The 17,796-nt window shown below is 65.4% G+C and overlaps 7 protein-coding genes across 7 annotated transcripts; 3 read left to right on the plus strand and 4 right to left on the minus strand.

The window, feature by feature from the left end:
* Nucleotides 1-1,135: 1,135 nt before the first annotated feature.
* Nucleotides 1,136-3,881, plus strand: PFL1_02792 (uncharacterized protein; the record flags this gene model as incomplete). The annotated part of the gene is made up of 3 exons (XM_007880307.1): nt 1,136-1,976; nt 2,075-2,238; nt 2,346-3,881. The coding sequence occupies 3 exons, from the start codon at nt 1,136-1,138 to the stop codon at nt 3,879-3,881; spliced, it is 2,541 nt and encodes an 846-aa protein (XP_007878498.1).
* Nucleotides 3,882-4,456: 575 nt separating this feature from the next.
* On the minus strand, nt 4,457-5,754 carry PFL1_02793 (uncharacterized protein; the record flags this gene model as incomplete). Its single annotated transcript, XM_007880308.1, has 3 exons — nt 4,457-4,610; nt 4,725-4,887; nt 4,998-5,754. 3 exons carry the CDS (start codon nt 5,752-5,754, stop codon nt 4,457-4,459), a joined length of 1,074 nt encoding a protein of 357 aa, XP_007878499.1.
* A 554-nt stretch (nt 5,755-6,308) lies between these two features.
* PFL1_02794 (uncharacterized protein) lies at nt 6,309-8,333 on the plus strand (the record flags this gene model as incomplete). The annotated part of the gene is made up of 1 exon (XM_007880309.1): nt 6,309-8,333. One exon carries the CDS (start codon nt 6,309-6,311, stop codon nt 8,331-8,333), a length of 2,025 nt encoding a protein of 674 aa, XP_007878500.1.
* A 214-nt stretch (nt 8,334-8,547) lies between these two features.
* Nucleotides 8,548-9,944, minus strand: PFL1_02795 (uncharacterized protein; the record flags this gene model as incomplete). The annotated part of the gene is made up of 2 exons (XM_007880310.1): nt 8,548-8,898; nt 9,042-9,944. 2 exons carry the CDS (start codon nt 9,942-9,944, stop codon nt 8,548-8,550), a joined length of 1,254 nt encoding a protein of 417 aa, XP_007878501.1.
* A 1,104-nt stretch (nt 9,945-11,048) lies between these two features.
* Nucleotides 11,049-12,200, plus strand: PFL1_02796 (uncharacterized protein; the record flags this gene model as incomplete). The annotated part of the gene is made up of 2 exons (XM_007880311.1): nt 11,049-11,738; nt 11,886-12,200. The coding sequence occupies 2 exons, from the start codon at nt 11,049-11,051 to the stop codon at nt 12,198-12,200; spliced, it is 1,005 nt and encodes a 334-aa protein (XP_007878502.1).
* A 382-nt stretch (nt 12,201-12,582) lies between these two features.
* PFL1_06859 (uncharacterized protein) lies at nt 12,583-15,363 on the minus strand (the record flags this gene model as incomplete). The annotated part of the gene is made up of 1 exon (XM_007880491.1): nt 12,583-15,363. The coding sequence occupies one exon, from the start codon at nt 15,361-15,363 to the stop codon at nt 12,583-12,585; it is 2,781 nt and encodes a 926-aa protein (XP_007878682.1).
* Nucleotides 15,364-15,986: 623 nt separating this feature from the next.
* Nucleotides 15,987-17,069, minus strand: PFL1_02798 (uncharacterized protein; the record flags this gene model as incomplete). Its single annotated transcript, XM_007880312.1, has 2 exons — nt 15,987-16,447; nt 16,631-17,069. 2 exons carry the CDS (start codon nt 17,067-17,069, stop codon nt 15,987-15,989), a joined length of 900 nt encoding a protein of 299 aa, XP_007878503.1.
* Between the last annotated feature and the right edge of the window lie 727 nt (nt 17,070-17,796).

Genomic DNA, 17,796 nt, shown 5'->3' on the forward strand with positions numbered 1-17,796 from the left:
TCGCTTTGACCTGCCTGTCCAAGATCTTGTTCTCTGTGCATCGACAGAATCGCCGGCTACCTTATCTGACACAGCCACGCCCTTGGTTCGACCCGACCAAATCGTCTGTTCAGCAAGGCTCGACCCACTCGACGCCCAGTGTGCTGCTTGGAGCCTAACCCATTCGATCCGCACCGCTCTGCGTCGTGTCACCTCGATTCTTGCTGGCCAGCTAGCCACGGCTCCCTTCCTCCTTTCCTGATCGGTCCACCGACCGACAAAAGCTCCTCGCCTTGCGCCTTTCAGGGCCGAGCCTTGGCGTACACCCCGAACGTCGAACCTTTAATTCAGCCTTGCGCTTACCGGCGTTCTCCGATTTGCACCCACGCCACGACTCCGTCGCCCGTTCCGGTCCTCCGATCCCTTCATTTGGCACAGTCAGCTGCCTTCTGCCACGAGAAGGTCCTCTATCTCTCGTGCGGCCGGCGTTCGTCGGCAATCTCCGACAGTCGAGGCGCAGCTAGAGATCTCGCATCGCAGTGCGATCGTCCGACCGGCGACGGACCTGTGCTTAATCTCGCCTTCGACAATCAAACGAAGCACCCAGACCCACCCACCCTCTCAGGGACCGGCGCGACGCTTTCGAGGACGCCGGCGCCCGTCATCATCCGCCGGACACAAGGACTTCTCGGACGACACTGATTACAACGCCGACGTTCAAGGACCGGCATCACCGGCATCCGTTCGCTCGTCTTTGGGATTCGCGCCTCCTCTTTCGCCGTGCGGGCCCGTCTGAGGAGACTCTAGAACTGGCAAACGTGTCTGGCACCGGACAACCGAGCATCCTCAGCTTTGAACACATCTCTCGGTCGCCTCTCAATCCTCCTTCGACCACATTGTCTCCGCGCCACTCCCTATTCCAGCCCGACTCGTCGCAAGGCTGAAACGGTTGCCATCGCCCACGACAAGTTCAGGAGACCTCATCGCATCTCGCGGCCGATTGCTTCCTCGACGTCGCCCCGCCGTCGCCGCCTGGGTACGTCGTACAGCTCAGCAGCCCCAAATAGTCTACTGATCGACCCGACGCAGCCACCAGACCGCATCATAGGGTTTTCCCATCCGTCAACCGGCGCTATCTTTTGCTCCGAACGTAGTGATGCGGCAGCACGAGCGATCTGCGCCCGGTCCCGGCTCTCCCGGGCTTGGGCGGCCGGGACAGGCGCACCCGAGACAAGCCGGGCACGCCGTGGACGAGGATCCGAGGCGCTACGACCTCTCGGCGGAGGAGGACGAACTCTCGGACGATGAAAGCTCTTCCATCCCCCAGCCAAAACGGCGAGGAGAGGGATCCGCCCGCAAGGCGTCTGCCGCAACGCCAAAGGAGCGGGCTGGGCCGTCGGCCACCGGCAAGGGAAAGGCGATCAGCGCCGAACAGTCGCCCCATCTTTCACCCCAAGAGGGCGGAACGCCGTCGTTCAGGTTCCACCCCAGCTCATCGCCGGTCCGAGGGCTTTCGGCGGCTCGCGCCGACAGGCTCAGTGGCCCATCGAGGGGCTCGATGCAGATCCATATTTCGGATGATCGCTCGCAAAGCACCGCGCCACTCGACACGGACCGTCACTCGCCGCTTGCTCCTTCTTCCAGCCACGCGCAGGCATCGCCGACCTCTGCACCCGTCTCGGCAAGACCGGGATTCAATCGAGAGAGCCCTCGCGGCCCCCCCTCGGGCACGAGGGGTACGATGGCCTCCGAGGAAGCACAGAGGCCCAGCGCAGCCCACGAGCCTGGTGCAGCCCACGAGCGTGGTGCACGCGCGGCCGACATGCCCAGTCCTCCGCCGTCATGCGCCCCTCACCACCAGATGGGGCCGCCGTTGCCTCGTCACTCAGAGATGGCGTCGCGCGATCGAGCCGACAACGGCCTACCAAATCGTCCTACCTGCGCAGGCGACAGGCTCGCGCCTCTCCAGGCTCGCGATGATCTTACCCCGGAAGAAGGTGCGTGACACCGCCGTCCAGCGCCTTGCCGAGCCCAGCCATTGTTGACAACGCTGACCCGGCCGACGCCGTCTTTCTTGAGAAAACCGCCAAAACAGTCGACATCTTCTTGGACCTCATCATCAAGCATCAGCCGGCGACGCTGTCGCCCGAGAACATGACCAGAAGCGTCAATGCTCTCTACGATGACTGGCTGGCCATGTGTGCGACTAACAGCATCGTGGCCAAGCCGAAAAAGGCGCTGATGGATGAGTACGACAAGGTGAGTGAGCGCCCGATCGGCAGTTGTTGACGAGCGAAGTGGGTCTACGCGTTTCGCTCGCGGCCATCTTGAGCTGACCACCCGGGTTGATTCCTGTCGTCGAGCAGATCTACAAGGGCCGCTACGGTCCTGCTGCCGCCTCGCGCGCACGATGGATCGCAGAAGAGAGCGCCCGCACGTCGACGCGTCCTTCGCGCCCATCGGTCGACTCTGTCGAAGGACGGCAGCGCTCAGAGAGCCCTGCCACCGCCAGCAACATGGTCGATCGCGGTTCGCGACAGCCCCGCTCACCGCAGCGGTCCGATGCAGGGTCAAACATCGGTCAACCTTCATCGTCGGCGGATGCGGTGGCGGGCAGCGGGTCGCGCGAAAGCGATACCGAGGCGCGAAAGCGTAAAAACGGCGAGGATGGCCCGCAGGAGGGTCCGGACCGCTCGCAGCGTCGGAAACTCAACGGTCAAGCAGGAGGTCCCGGCGAAACCTCCAGCAGCGCGACGAGCGGGATTGCCAAGGTTGGGCGGAACGGTCTGGCGGTCCTGCCACCGGGCTTGTTCGATATCCTTCGCAATACGCTCAAGGACGACATCCTTGGCAACATTGTGCCGGTCATCCGCTCCGACCTGGCAGAGCAGTCGAGGGACATTGTCATGCAGAACCAGGAGATCATGACGCGGCTGCGCGGCCTCGAGGAGCTGACGAGGGCCCAGGACGTCTGCATCCGACGGTTGCTGGCGCGCGATCAGGCGGAGTGGGCGGTGCAGGCCGAGGCGCCGTCGCCGTGGCAGGCCAAGAAGGGTCTGCGCGGCATGGATGGTGAGATGGTCGCCGACGGTGGCTACCGATCCTACGAGCCGGGCCCTCCGGGTCCGTCTCCGTCGCAGCGGATCCCCTCGGGAAGCACCGTGTGGCCGTCGAGCGGCTCGCCGACGCTGGCGTCCAGGAGGCGCAGCGACTACCACATGGACGACCCGCGTCTTGCTGGCGGCATGCCTCCCCACTACCGCCCGCATGGCAGCTACGACTCGAGGCCTGGTCGGCTGGATGACCCGATCGCGGCCAACGGACGAATCAGCCCGTCCTCGCGCAGCGCCGTGCATCCCTTTGCCGGCGATCGGATCGAGGGCGAGGACCGCGACTCGATGCGCGCGGTTCCCGGCCCGGGCTCCTACCGCGACTATCCGCCGCCTCCGCACGCGCACGCGCACCGTGAGCGGCACCGGCATTCGCTGTCGGTCGACGACTGGAGGTCGCCTGCTGGCCTCGCCATTGTCGGTGCAGAGCAGGCGGGCCACCCTGGCGCGCAAAAGTATTCCTACGGCTCGCCGCACGCAGTCGAAGGCCCGGCCGGTGCCCCGCCGTACCGCAACGGCCCCGCCTCGAGCTTCCCGCGCGGTCAGCGGGGCATGCGCCCGTCTCCTCCGCCTCTCTCTGCACCGCCGCCGCCTCAGCCTGCATCCTCGACAGCCGCCGCGATGGCCGGCGGAGGCGCAGTCTACGATGGTCGAGCGACGCGACCTCTGGAGCACCACCCATTCGGCCGCAACGAGCTGCACCGAGAGGCTGCCTCGTTCGGCATCGACTCGCGACCGATGGCGGCTAGGCCGCCGTCTGGATTTGGCGCTGGTTCGCCCCGTCACCGCTAATACGACCACGACCCCATCGACATCGACAGTGAGAGCAACTCGGCCTGACACTGCCCGACCCCTTTCTCGCCATGGCCGGACCGCCGTGGCGCTGGCCACAAATGGCAGCTCCTCTCCTCCATGTATTTCTACTTGACTGCCGCCATGTTCCGTGCGCTCGTCTCGTCGCTTCTACTCGGCCGTCTTCTCCTGCAGGCAGGCGAGATGAGCAGCAAGCCGCCTCTTCCGCCCTTTCGCTCACTCGTCGTCCGGCCCCCTGTCTCCTCTCATCCGCCCTTCCCTCTAATTTCCCGCTCTCTCTCTCTTCCCTCTTCCCCATTACATCGTCTTGCGGCCGTCAGTCTGACGTAGTCATAGTCGTCTGTACCCTTGCCCATCCTCCGCCACCCTTTCCCCGCCCTTCCTACCCGGCGTCTCCTGCGCAGCGAGGACTTTGCCCTCTTACCTCTACCGTACCCCGGATCTTGCTAATTCCAATCAACCCGCCCATCCCTGCCCTTGATTAGTGAAGCGAGGCGAGCAGGTTCCAGTCGGGGCGCCAAAAATGACTTGGGGAAGCGCGGGATCGATGGCGGCTAGACGGCCGACTCGTCGATGCAGACGTATTCGCGGGTGCTGGCGCCGAACTGGATCGAGTCCCCGTTCTTGATTTCGTAGTAGCGCGAGGGGGGTACCTCTGCCTTGTTGACGAGGCATCCATTTGCGGATTCCAGGTCGATGAGGTACGGCCTGTCGTGCGTCGGCCGGTCGCAAAGGAGGCGAGGAAGTCGGGTCTTCCGAGTCAGTGCCTGAGTGCCGACAGAGGAAAGCGCCAAGGATGGATGGAAGCGACGAGGGCCTCACCTGACTTTGCGTTTTTCGTCTCCGAACTCGTTCCGTTCAACCGTGCGGCGGAACTGGATGACGGCGTGCTGCTTTGAGCACGAGGGGTGGTCGAGCGGGATATCGACGACGAGTCGATCGCGCCCGAGGAGGTAGGCCGACTGGCTTCCAATCGGGATCATGTCTAACGATATCCGGCCCGCAAGAGATGGAGGCAAGAATACGCAGATCGTGTCAGCGAAGGCGTGGCGCAGTGGAAAGCGGACGGTACAGACAGGGCAGCTTGGTACTGACCGACTTCCTTTCCGTCCTTGTAGACGTAGATGCGCCACGGCTTGGACGGTTTGCGCGCCTCGGGCGGTTCGTGGTACTTGAGCGCCACTCCGTCCTTGTTGTTGGACTCGGCGGCCAAGAGCCCCGAAGGCTCAAAGTTGGGCGCGTCGTCGCCGCCGTCGCCATCCTGTGCAGCTTCGACGCCTTCGGCTGCCGGTACCGGTGCCGGTGCCGGTGGTGGTGGTGGTGGCCGGGATGGTGTCGGTGCCGAGGAGGGACCGGGGGGAGAGCGCGAACGGGATCGACGTCGCGAGCCGTATCGATCTCTTTCGCGGTCTCGGTCTCGGTCTCGATCTCGGTCTCGGTGCGATGTCGTTCCGTTGCGATCCGAGTCTCTGCGGTAGTGCGAGGGAGAATCGCGGTGGGACGACGAGCGGTGCCTCTCGTCTTGCCTTCTGCTTGAGCTGGATGGGTGCCGCGAGGAGCAGTGGTCTCTGTCGCCGTCGTGGTGCGACCTCCGCCGTCGATCGTCGTGCTCGTCACCGCGACGATCCCTGTATCTGTCCTCATGCCTCCTGCTACGTTCACGTTCGCGATCCCTGTCTTTGTTGTCGCCATCGTCGTGATTGTGTCGCCGATGAGACGAGGTGCGGTATCGGTCGTCGTCGTCGTCATCGCGGCGTCGCGATGAAGCGTGGCGGGAGCTCGACGAGGGGCGATCGTCGTATCGACGTGCGGTGGGCGATGGCGAGCGCGGTCTTGGCGCTGCGGACGACATTGTGGCCGGCTTGGAAGTGGCGATGGGGTGGCGTGTAGGTTGGGACGGGTGACGGAGGGAGGTGAGCCAGGTCGAGGGAGTGGGCAAAGGTCGTCGTTTGGCGTTGGATCGGAAGTCGGAAGAGAGCGAGGAACCTCCACTCGTGTGCCTGCGGGGCGAAGGCCGTCGTTTTTCAGGAAAAGCGTTTGAGGCCAGGTTGCCTTCGCTTTCGCTCCTCTTTCGCTCTTCTCGCAACCGTCTTCTCTCCCTTCCGTCCTGCTCGCTCGCAGTCTCGGCCACTGCGCGGCAGACGCACAATGTCTCGCAATCAGGCAAACACAAGGCCATCGCAGCCCCCACATGGCTCCTCGAGTCGATTCAGCGGCAGCCGCCTTCCCTCTTCCAATCCCACCTCGGCCGGCTCGTCTAGCCGGTTCAACGATCGCCCGCGCAGCGCACGCGCAAACGGCAGCGAACCCCGCGATGTCGAAGGGGGCGCTGCATCCTCAAGCTCCCGCCCTCGAGCCCGGCCTGCTCAGGGCGGACGCGGCGGGGTCGCGGTCAATGCAGACGCCATGAGCTACACGTCGTTCGACGACGCCATCGACGACGGCGTCGAGAGCGAGGAAAAGGGCGAGCGCCACCAGTTTGGCCCAAAGGCGCACCGCTTCTTCCAGCAGGCCTACCGCCTCTACTCGCGCGCCGCTCAGCTGCGTCCGAGCTCGCCAGACGCCCTCTACAATGCCGCGCGCGTGCAGTACCTCCTCGCAACCCAGTTCTGCCTCCCGCCCGAATCCATCGCCTGCCTCGCCGACTCGGTGTTTCTCTTCAAAGCCGCCCTCAACCTCGCACCTTTGCCCGCACAGCAGGGAGACGAGCACCAACAGGCCTCGCTGCCGTCGCCCTTTTCCCTCGACGTCGTCAGCAACCTGGCCACGTCGCTGCAGAGCCTGGGCGAGCTGGTCGACGAGGTCGGCTGGCTGGACCAGATCAAGTCGGCAGAGAGGCTCGCATCCATCGCCGACTACTCCGCCTTCGACGCCGCCCCCAGCGATACCGTCGACCCGCGCTTCCCCACATCCGGCAAGCTGCTGCAGGAGGCCATCGGCTTCTTCCGCCAGGCGTCGCTTGGGCAGGAGCAGGTGCTGCTCGACCAGGCAAGCGAACCGCAGCACGACGGCCAAAGTCAAGCAGTGGAACCGTCGGAACTCGCCATTGCGACGCCAGACGACGATTCGGACATGGCCGACGACGATGCGTCGGCCCCAGCATCGACGCTCGACGAGGTCGGATACACGTCTTCGCTCGTCACCGTCGACACGTACGTCGACACGCTCATCTCGCTGCACGCCTGCCTGGTGACGCTGCTCGCATCGTGCGAGACGGTCGCGCACGCCCAGATCTGCACCGCCAACGCCATGGAAGCCCTCGACCGCGCGGCTGCCGCCCTGGACCCGAGCGCAAACTCTCGACTGCCGCCGCTCGACGAGACGGAGAGGGAGACCAAGGCGTTGGAGCTGCAACGCGCCCGGCTCAGCCTGCGCATCGCACACGTCACGCGCATTGCGGATCTGACGCCGGCGACGTTCCCGAGCACCTCCGAGGAAGCCGACGAGGTCGAGCAGCTGGAGCAGACGCTGCTCGAATGGTCCGGCAACGTCCTCGCCCCTCCGTCGTCGTCGTCGTCGGCGGGAGCGACGGGAGCGACAGCAGCGGATACAGCGACGCTGTGCGAGCTGGGCGACGGCGCCCTCTCGCTGACCCGGCTCCGTCTCCGTGTCCTTCGTCGCGCCTCAGCTTCAGCCTCGGGCGTCGGCGTCGAGGACGGAAAGGCGGGCATCGCATCGATCGAGTGCGCCTGGACGCTGGGCACGACGACGTCGCGGCTCTTCAACGCGGCGCTCTCGACGCTCTCGCCCACGTCTGCCGGCGGTGGCGGTGGCGGGGCGACGCAGGGTGTGGCGGTGCTGGGGGCGCAGAACACGTCGACGCCCACGACGCGCCTGCGCTCCTCGATCCTGTGCGCCCTCGCGTCGACTTCTCTCGTGCGATCCGACGTCGTCTTCGAGTCGAGCAACCTGCCGAATGCCGTGGGTAGCCGGGCCAAGCTGATCGAAAACGCACGCGCCTACGCCCGTAAAGGGTGCCTTGAAATCGGCCTGGGCTGGATCTTCACTGCTTCCCCCACCAGCGATGCTGCTCGCAGTGGCGGTGGAGGGACGAGGATGCCGGTGCACCCACACAACCACGGGGGGTGGGAGACGCTGAGTCGCGAATCCGAACTCGTCTATACCCTCCTCCGCTCCCTCTTCTTCCGAGCGGGCATGAGCGGGAAGGAGGAAGAGAGTCGGACCGAGATCCGAACCCTCGCATCGCGCCTCTCGACGCTGGCGAGTACGACCAAGGGCGATGTCGCCTTCCAACTCGCTTTTGCCGTCCCCCATCCGCTGCACCCACCACCCCATACGACGACGATGGGCATCGATAGGTTCCTGAGTGACCTCTGCGACGAGGAAGGTCAGTCCGCCCTTGGACCCGACGAGATCGAGTTTTGGTCGGCTGTCAAGCAGGAGTTTTTCGGCGTCGAGCACGTCGCTTAGACTCAATCTTGCGGACCCGACCCGATCGATGCCCTGGCTGAGTTGTAGGGGACAAAAAGAGGACCGCACAGGCGTGCTTGCTGCTGCTGGGATGAACAAGACACTCGCGATTGCCTCGCCGCTGCATGGCACTAGATGAACGGACACCGCCCGACGACGACAGGGCGACTAGGGCAGATACACGAGCTGAAGCCGACCTGCCGACCTGCCAGGCCTAGGTAAAGAGCTTGTTGACCGACGTCTCTGCCGAGTTCTGGGCGCGCAGCACCTTGGCGACGGCCAGCTCAAAGTCCTCGTGCGACACGTGCTGCCTCCGCTCGCGCAGCGCGTACATGCCCGCCTCGGTGCAGATGCCGCGCACCTCGGCGCCGCTGCACTGGCCCATCTTTTCCGCCAGGGCGCGCAGGTTGATGCCACGCTGCAGCGACATCTTGCGTGAGTGGATGCGCAGGATCGAGACGCGCGCCTCGGGACCCGGCGGCGGGAACTCGATCTTGCGGTCGATGCGGCCCGGTCGCAGCAGCGCCGAGTCGAGGATATCGATTCGGTTCGTCGCCATAATGACCTGCGAAGGCGAGACGCGCGAGAGGTAGGGAGGTCATACAGGGGAGTGGGACGCATAAAAGTCAGCCCTGGCATGGTCCTGCGTGACGAGCTGGTCGAAGTCGGGGGGGCACTGTCGCCGCCGCCATCACCCGCGGCACTCACCTTGATGTTCTTGGTGCCCTCGAAGCCGTCGAGCTGGTTGAGGAGCTCGAGCATGGTGCGCTGCACCTCGGAGTCGCCGCCGCCGGAGCCCTTGTCGCCTCTGCTCGATCCGATGCTGTCGATCTCGTCCATAAAGATGATCGAGGGCGCGTGCTCGCGCGCCATGACGAAGAGCTCGCGCACCATCCGGCTGCCTTCGCCGATGTACTTCTGCACCAGCTCGCTTCCGCTGACTCTGATAAAGCGGCAGTCGGTGTGGTGCGCCACCGCCCTCGCCAGCAGCGTCTTTCCGGTTCCCGGGGGCCCGTAGAGGAGCACGCCCTTGGGCTGCGCGATGCCCAGCGCCTCGAAGAGCTCTGGGTGTTTTACGGGCAGTTCAATGACCTCCTTGATCTCCTTGATCTGGCGGTCGAGGCCACCGACCATTTCGTAGGTCGAGTCGGGCACCTTTTCGACCATCATGAGCGAGACGAGTGGGTCGATCTTGTTGGGGAGGACCTTGTGGAGGGTGTACGAGTCGGAGCGGAGTGCGACGCGGAGCGAGGGGGTGAGGGTCGAGATGTTGATGTCCGGTGCGACGTCGACGACGTACTTGCCCTCGGGCTGCACCTTTACGAGGACCTTTTTCTTTCCCATGACCTTGACGACCTCTCCGACGTAGCTGCCCGGCTCCTGGAGCAGCTGGAGCTCCTCTCTGAGCAGGCGGACGCGGGCATTGAGGGTATTCCTCTGGGCCTCGAGGCGGCGGAGGTTCTGTGTCTTTTCGTTGATCAGGAGTTCGTAGGACTGGATCTTGGACTGGTAGAAGGACTGGATGCCGAGCGCGGGTGAGGATACGCCGGCGGCCGCGCTGGGCGGCTGGATGAGCGAGCCAGAGGTGCTGGTTGCCACTGCGGTCGACATGGCGGGCGCAGGTACGTGGGTGCAGTGAAAGGGGGCGCGGTGGACGAGGGGCGAGCTCCAGACCGAGACCGGTGGTGGTGCGTGGCGGGAGTGGCGGACGTGCGTGCGCGAAGCGCGATCGAGTCAGGAGACGGCGACGGCGGCGGCGGCGGCGGCGGCAGACGGGGTCAAGGAGCGGTCGCTGCGCGTGAAGAGCCGAGCAATGGAGCGAAAGAGGTGCGCAAAAGGATGCTGTGCTGTGGTGGTGGAGCGCGCTGGGCTCTTGGAGATGTGTGGCAGCGAGCAACAACGACGGCGGCAGCGATGGAGGTTGTGGAAAGGTGCAGAGGCTCAGAGGTCAGCTCGAGTCGAGCAGCCAGCTGCGCATGTGGAGTTGGGGGCAAAGGGCGACTTCTGGGCCGCGCCAGCCAGCCAGCCAGCCAGCCAGCGCCCAGCCAGCCTCGAGTCGATCACGCAAGGCCGTCTCTCGGCCGACAGGACCACCTCGAAAACGCCCAAGACTCGGGCCCGGACGTCGACCGCTTGCTTTGGCCACCGCTGCCTGAGCATGGCTCCGAGTCTCGACGGAACGCTTCCGACGTGGTTGCGCCCTGGTTCAGGCCCGTTTGATGGCCCCCTTCCGCATGCCTCCGATGATGTCGAGCGGGGACGAGCGCGGAGCCAATGAGAACGGTGCCATCTCCAACAGAGGGTCCTAGCAGGCCTGCCCTGCCCACGCCACGCCACGCCACACCACCCACGCCTGCCGTCAGGCCACAACTTTTCTCCACTTGGGCCTCGGCTCGGTCCGGCAGTGTGTGACAAACGTTGGCAGGTTGGGGCCTGTCTGCCAGGCCAGGCCCCTGGGCTCCGGATTTACCGCGGCGGCTGAAAGGCAGTCACCCGGTTACCCCGTCGAGCCCCGTCTTTGCCTCTGCCTCTGACCACCATCATCCATCCCCCACACCCGCAGCTGCACACGACCGCTTTCCGCCATCAGCAGCGCCGCCACCGCAATCCTTCGCCGCGCACCACAACAGGCGCCAGCACGCAATCTTCTCCCTCGCATCTCGACCTCGTAAAGAGCAGCAGCAGTGCACCCGCCAGGCGTGGCAAACATCGACCATGCTGCCATTCCTCTACCCACGAGCCTCGGGCTCCTCGTTGCGCCAGGCTGCCGCCATGATCGGCAGCGTATCCTCGAGCTGCGGCAGATCTGCTACCGTCGTCGCGAGGCGCCGCGCCACCAACGCACCGCACCAGCCCGCCACATCGCCGGCCAACGCGCTCCTCTTCAGCACCTCGTCCCGCGCACAAGTACCCTCGTCGACCTCAAAGGCCGACAGCGGCGCCCAGACGACCGGCTACGCATCTTCCTCGTCCTCCAGCTCCTCGCCTCCGCCGTTCCTACCGCATCGTCAGCCGAAGCAAACACGGCAAGGGCAACACGAGCAGGCCTCGACTCCAAGATCCTCAGACGCCTCTGATTCTTCAGCAGAACTGGCAGCTTCCACTTCGACGTCGACCGTAGACTCGGGCGCATGCGCTACTCTTTCCCCCTCGTCGCCCTCTGCGCCACGCTCTCAAAAGGTTGCAGCCACCACGCCGCCGGCCTCGGTCGCCGACAGCGCCGAATCGTCCAAGCTGACACCCTCGGAAGCCGCCGACCTGGCCAAGAAGCCCGACGTCGCCGCATCGATGCCCAACGCCACGCAGCTGCAGCAGGACAAGGCGCAGCCCCAGCCTGCCGCGCCCAAGAAGGCCCCGTCCGACCGAGGCACGAGATTCCGGGCCCAGAAGGCCGCTCTCAACCTGGTGGGTAGCGCACCTTCCCCCCCCCCCCCCTCCTTTCGCCACACGATGGCCTGGCCCCACGCACAACTCAGCGGACTCGGCGCGCCTCGACCCGCAGTAACGCTGACCTCTTATCCGCTGCACCCCTACCTCTTCCAACCCCAACAGACACCCGCGGCAGTGCTGCGCCTGCGCTCGCTGCTCGAGTCCGACAGCGGGCCCAAGCTGATCCGTGTCGGGGTCAAGAACAAGGGGTGCGCCGGCATGTCGTACCACCTCGAGTACATCGACCCGAGCCAGGCGGGCAAGTTTGACGAGCGCGTCAAGCAGGACGGCGTCGAGGTCCTCATCGACAGCAAGGCCCTCTTCAGCATCATTGGCTCCGAAATGGACTGGCAGGAGGACCGCCTGTCGGCCAAGTTTGTCTTCAACAACCCGAACGTCAAGGAGGCGTGCGGGTGCGGCGAGTCGTTCCTCACCTAGCCGGCGTTCGGCAGCTCGGCCGGCCAGCCAGCCGGGTGGCCCACGAGCGACGCAGCACCGTCGCCGCTCGCCATAGATCGGGCTCCTTCTCGTACTATCCACACACACTCTCTCCCTCTCCTTTTAACCCGGACGATCGATCCGGCAACTCCATCACTCTGCATGTCGAGCACCAATCGATGCGTCTATGCTGCAACGTCCATTGCCTTGGCTCTCGCTGAGACGAGTTGGACCCGCGAACGGGCTGCGAAACAAAGGGTGTTGGCCGGTAGAGTCAAGTGGTAACGCTACAGGATGGGCCGATGCGGGAAACAAGAGTGAGGAGAATGACGTGGAGTCTAGGAGATGCGGGGTGCAGGATCAGAATGAGGCTAGCTCTACCTCAGGTCGACGAAGCCGACTTGCCGCCGTCGTCGAGGACGTCGTTGCCGTCGCCGTCGCTGTTGCTGTTGCTGTCCGCCTCTCCCTTGTTCTCCGCCTCTTCCTCGACCGGGTGTGGCTGCTCGGCCTCGACCTCGACCTCGACCTGCTCCTCCCGCTTCGCCTCTATCCCCTCGTCGTCGACGGTTTCGACGCCCTGTCGTACCGCCTCAACTGCCTCCTCCTGCCCCGCCACCTCGACCGCCTCATCCGCATCGACAACCACCTCGTCCTCGTCCTCCTCCCCCTTCTGCACACTCGCCTCCCGCTCCTCCTCCTCCGCCTCCGCCATATCGGCCTGGATCGCGGCCGGGGCATCCTGGTCCAAGACGACCTTCCTCTTCTCGCCATCCAACAGCGTCAGGTCCAGCTTGCGCGGAACGACGCCGAGACGTCGGAAGACGGCGCCCATTTTCTGCTCCCAGATTGAAATCCACCTCTCTTCCCTCTTCTTCGTCCTCCCTCCTTGCGCCGCTTCGAGATCCGACACACCCTTGCCTTCCGCCTTCCGCGAGCGCGAGGAGCGGGGGGTGGGCGCGATCAGGGATGGATCCTCGACGTAGTCGTGCGGGATGCCCCGGAGGAGCGTGACGACTTTACCGCGCTGTCGCTGCGCGTCCATGCTGCCATCGTCTTGACCCGCCGACGAGGAAGGGGAGGAAGGGGGGTGGATGGCGCCGATGCGAGCCACCCTGCCCGCCATGTGGGTGTACTGCACCGCATCAATGACGGCGTGGTACCCGAGCAGGAAGACGTGCGACAGCCCCGGTAGATCCAGTCCGCGCGCGCTCGTACTCTGCAGCAGGTAGAGGTGCGGCTCCTCTTCCTCGCCTCCTGCTGCTTCCCGCCCCGTCGCCTCGGCGGCGTGCTGCTGGCCATCTTGGCCCGCCGAGGCCAGCCTGACCGACAGGCCGAGCGACTCGAGCGCGGCGCGCGTCTTGAACAGGCTCCACCGCGGGGGGATGAGCGCCAGCCCGCGCGACACGCCCTCGCTGGCAAAGCAAAACGCCAGCGCCTCGACGAGCTTCTCGTCGACCTCGTGCTCGGCCGGATCCGAGGGCGGCTTGACCACCTTGAGCTCCTCGCCGTCGGCGGCGTTCCATCCGAACCGGTCCTCGTCCATCTCGGGCTCAATCTCCGCAGCGGCGGGGGAAGCGGGGCCGTCACGGCCGTCGTCGAGGAAATCCTTGTCCGGACGCCGTTTGGCCAGCTTGGGCTCGAGGTTGCGCAGCGGGAAGCGAGAGAGGCGGCGCGAGAGCGGCGCCTCGTCGACGACGACGCACGTGTGCTCGATGCCGGCGGGCAGCGAGGCGGGACGGGCGTCGATCAGGGACTCAAAGTCGGCAGAGGTGGCCGAAGTGTCGCGCAGCAGGCTCCGGATGCCCTCGTCGGCCATGCTCGAGCCAGACAGGCCCGTCAGGTCAATCCACCGCCCGCTCGTCGCCGTGCTCCGCGCGCTGCCTCCGCCGATCCGCGTCTCGGACTCCTTGGCACCCGTGCGCAGCCAGCCGGTGCGCGCGCCGAAAAAGTGGCGCATCACCGAGTTGGCCGTGGCGCTGGCGCAGACGAGCTGCAACGGCTGCGCGCCCGCCGGCCGCGGCCGCGGCAGCGCCAGGCCGGTATCCGGGTTCTCGGCGGCCTTGTAGACCTGCCTGCGGATGTGCTCCGGTGGGCGTCGTTCGTCCTTGCGCTTGCCCGGCCGGTTCTCGAGGCCGGCGGTGAGGTGGCGCTCGCCGCCCGAGTACGTGGGCCGCCGCTTCATGATGGTGTTGAGCAGCTCGAGGCCGGGCGCCTTGTGCACCTGGTGCTTCCAGCGCTGCTTCTGGCCGGGGAAGCGTCCGGGCAGCTGGAGGATGGCGTCGGCCTCGTCGAGGACGAGGGTGCGCAGCGTGTCGATGCCGAGCAGCGAGAGGCCGGCGGGCGTGTCGAGGATGTCCTTGATGCGGCCCGGCGTGCCGATGAGGATGTGGGGCGGCGTGCGGCGCAGCTTGGCCTGCTCCTCCTCGGGCGTCAGGCCGTTGTCACCTCCGCGGACAAGGCACTGGATGACGGGGTCGAGCGAGGGCAGCACCGACTTTGGAAACAGGCGCCGGGCCCATGCCATGTACTGTGCGGCGAGCTCGTTGCTGGGCACGACAATGATGCTGGCGATGCCCGTCTCGGCGCGCCGCTTTGGCTCGGGTTCCTTGGCCTTTCCCTTGCTCTTCTCCAGCCTGCCGCCCGAGGTGCCGTCGAGGTCTCGGAAGACGATGCGGGGTTTTGCGAGCAGGGCGAGGAGGATGCCGAATGACTTGCCGGTGCCCGTGTGGGCTCGGAAGATGAGGTCGGCGTGGGAGAGGATGGCGGGGATCAGGGCCGACTGGGCGACGGTGGGGGCGCGGATGTGCGGGTGGGTGGCGACAATCTGCTTGCAGATGCGCTCATTGATGCCGAGTCGGTGGAAGCGCTCCGCCACGCCCTCGTGACTGACGAGAGGAGGTGTTGAAGGAGCCCGGTCGGGCGACTGCGTCGAGGTGGAAGCATATCGGACCGCCCCGCACGACGAGGACGCCGTCGGTGAGGCCGAAGAGAGTCGCTGCTGTGCTGGCCGGGTGAGTGGTGTTCGTGGCTGCAAAAGGCGCACGCTTGCGGAGCGGGAGCCGTGTCCCTTGCTGCTGTCTCTGCTGCTTGTTTCGGAGGTGGCGCCGTTGTCGGCGGACGTGGCCTCGGAGCAGCCGACGAGGTGTGACCTGCTATCGGCCATGGTCCGAGCCCATGCTGGAGGTGGCCGCGAGAAACCCCTGAGCAGCGATGCGGCGGCTGCCTTTGAGCCTCTTGACCTCAGCATGGCTCTGGGCGATGCGATACAGGGGCTGCGGGTGTCGACGTGCGTGGCGGTGGCAGGTGAAGCCTTCGGCGGTGCTGATGGTGGTGGCGGAATCCGCTTTCTTCCAGGCTCAGCTCCAAGCAACCAGCCTGGGTGAGCCACCAGCCGCCGAGCGAAAGAAAATTCCAAAAAATCCAACAGCGGCCAAAAGTGGAGAAGCAGCCTCGCAGGCCCTGGCCCTGGCTGTGCCCTTCGCGGATCCGGCCCAGAGAGTGGCGCGCCATCGTTCGTTCCAGACTCGCTCCCTCATATCAGACCCACTCGCGCCATCGTCATCGCCCGACTCGATGTCAGCGACCCACGGTTCAGAGAGCAGGCTCGCACGTCTCGCCAGCTATGAGGATTTTTGTAGATATTGCATCCACACAAAAAGACAATGCCGGGAATACGGAAACGCGAATGAAGGGAAGGGATACAGAGGTGGCTGCTGGCAGTACGGCTACCAGGAGAGTGGGACGTCATCGAGACCCTAGAGGTCACGCAAGGACGGGTGCCGGCCTCTACTGGGCGGGCATGATGGGTCGGTCGGTGGCCTTGGCGGGCGCGCCAGTCGACATCTCCTTCTTGATTGTGGCGATGGCCTTGGCCGGGTTGAGCGACTTGGGGCACGTCCTCGTGCAGTTCATAATGGTGCGGCACGCGTACAGCGAGAACGTGTTCTCGAGCTTCGTCTTGCGCTCCTCGGTAAAGTCGTCACGGCTGTCGGCCATCCAGCGGTAGGCCTGCATCAGCACCGCCGGCCCCAGGTACTCGTCCTGGTTCCACCAGTACGACGGGCACGAAGTCGAGCAGCACGCGCACAGGATGCACTCGTACAGGCCATCGAGGCGGCGACGCTCCTCGGGCGACTGCAGGTGCTCGCCCTGCGCCGGCGGGTTCTTGGACTTGAGGAAAGGCTCAATCGATCGGTACTGCTTGTAGAACTGCGTCAGGTCAGGGACAAGGTCCTTGACGACGTACACTGTGGGCGCGGAGAGAGGTGTATGGCGAGACAGAATAGAGGGCATAAACGGTCGTCAGTAAAAGGTTGGGAGCAAGAGAACGTCGGCACTGAGGCCCGACGATGTCATCGCGGGAAGAACCGCATGCAATCGCGAACAAATGTTGCGGCGCAGCGACATGGTCGCGAGTGGGCGACACTCACTGTGAGGGAGCGGGTAGATCTTGGACTCCTTCTCGCGGTCGATCCTGCACAGGCAGGCGAGTGTGTTGACGCCGTCGATGTTCATGGCGCACGAGCCGCAGATGCCCTCGCGGCAGGATCGTCGGAAGGTGAGCGAGGGGTCGACCTCATTCTTGATCTTGATGAGCGCATCAAGGACCATGGGTCCGGTCTGGTTGAGGTCGAGGGTGTAGGACTGCAGGCGGGGCTTCTCGGCAGGCTTGTCCGGGTTCCACCTGTAGATCTTGAACGTCTTGAGCTTCTGGGCCTTGCCCGAAGCACCGACGTCGTCGCTGGTGGGGGTGGCGAGCCTGGCAGTCGCCGTCGTCGAGAAGGCGGCGGCGCGGGCGAGGCTGGTGGTGCTGCCGCTGGCGACGGGTCGCACGGCGGCGCGAAGAGCATTACCTGCAAAGAGCGACATGGCGTATGCGGTTGTTGGTGCGGCGTAGAGTCGTGATGCAAAGGTTCGTGGTGGTCGAGATGGACGGAGTGCTGGTAGAAGCTCGGTGACGGAGGTCAAGTGTATATATCCAGCTCGTCGGGTGTGGAGAGCGGGAAGAGGATGGCGATTTGTGGCAAGCCAAGCAAGACTGGGGGCGGGTTAGGGTGGGGTCGGAAGGGGCGGAGCGAGGCGCTGCTTGATGCTGAACTAAGGCGACGACGAGGCGAGCAGGCGGGCGGGCAGCCAGCGCCGCCTGCCAGCCAGCGAGCGAGCGAGCCAGACCAGGCCAGGCGGGGCCCGGATTGACCATCATCCCCCCCGGCCCCGCCTGGTTGGCCTGGCCAGGCCTGGCCTGTGAATTGGCGCTTGCCTCTGGTAATCACGGCCGGCCGCCACCGCTGGCCAGCGGAATACAACCCTTGGGGCCGGCTGGCGACTGGATTACAAATTTCGACGAGCCAGGCGCGAGCTGGCCTGCAATTCCGGTCCAGGCCGACCGGGCGGCCTTTCTGGCTGCCTGCCCGCCTGTTCTGGCCGACGCCGTTTTGCAAAACGGCACGCTGCTGATTGGCTCCGAGCCGAGCCGGCGTGCGCGCGCGTCACCCCCAGCCTCGCTTGGGCCGGCGAGGCTGCCGGCTGCCCGACTTGCTCACGTAACCAGGCATGACGGCCGTGACCGTTCCCCGATGCCTGGAAATTTCAACTC

The sequence above is a fragment of the Pseudozyma flocculosa genome (assembly GCF_000417875.1).
Source record: "Pseudozyma flocculosa PF-1 unplaced genomic scaffold scaffold00008, whole genome shotgun sequence".
In the NCBI taxonomy this organism is placed as follows: Eukaryota; Fungi; Basidiomycota; class Ustilaginomycetes; order Ustilaginales; family Ustilaginaceae; genus Pseudozyma; species Pseudozyma flocculosa.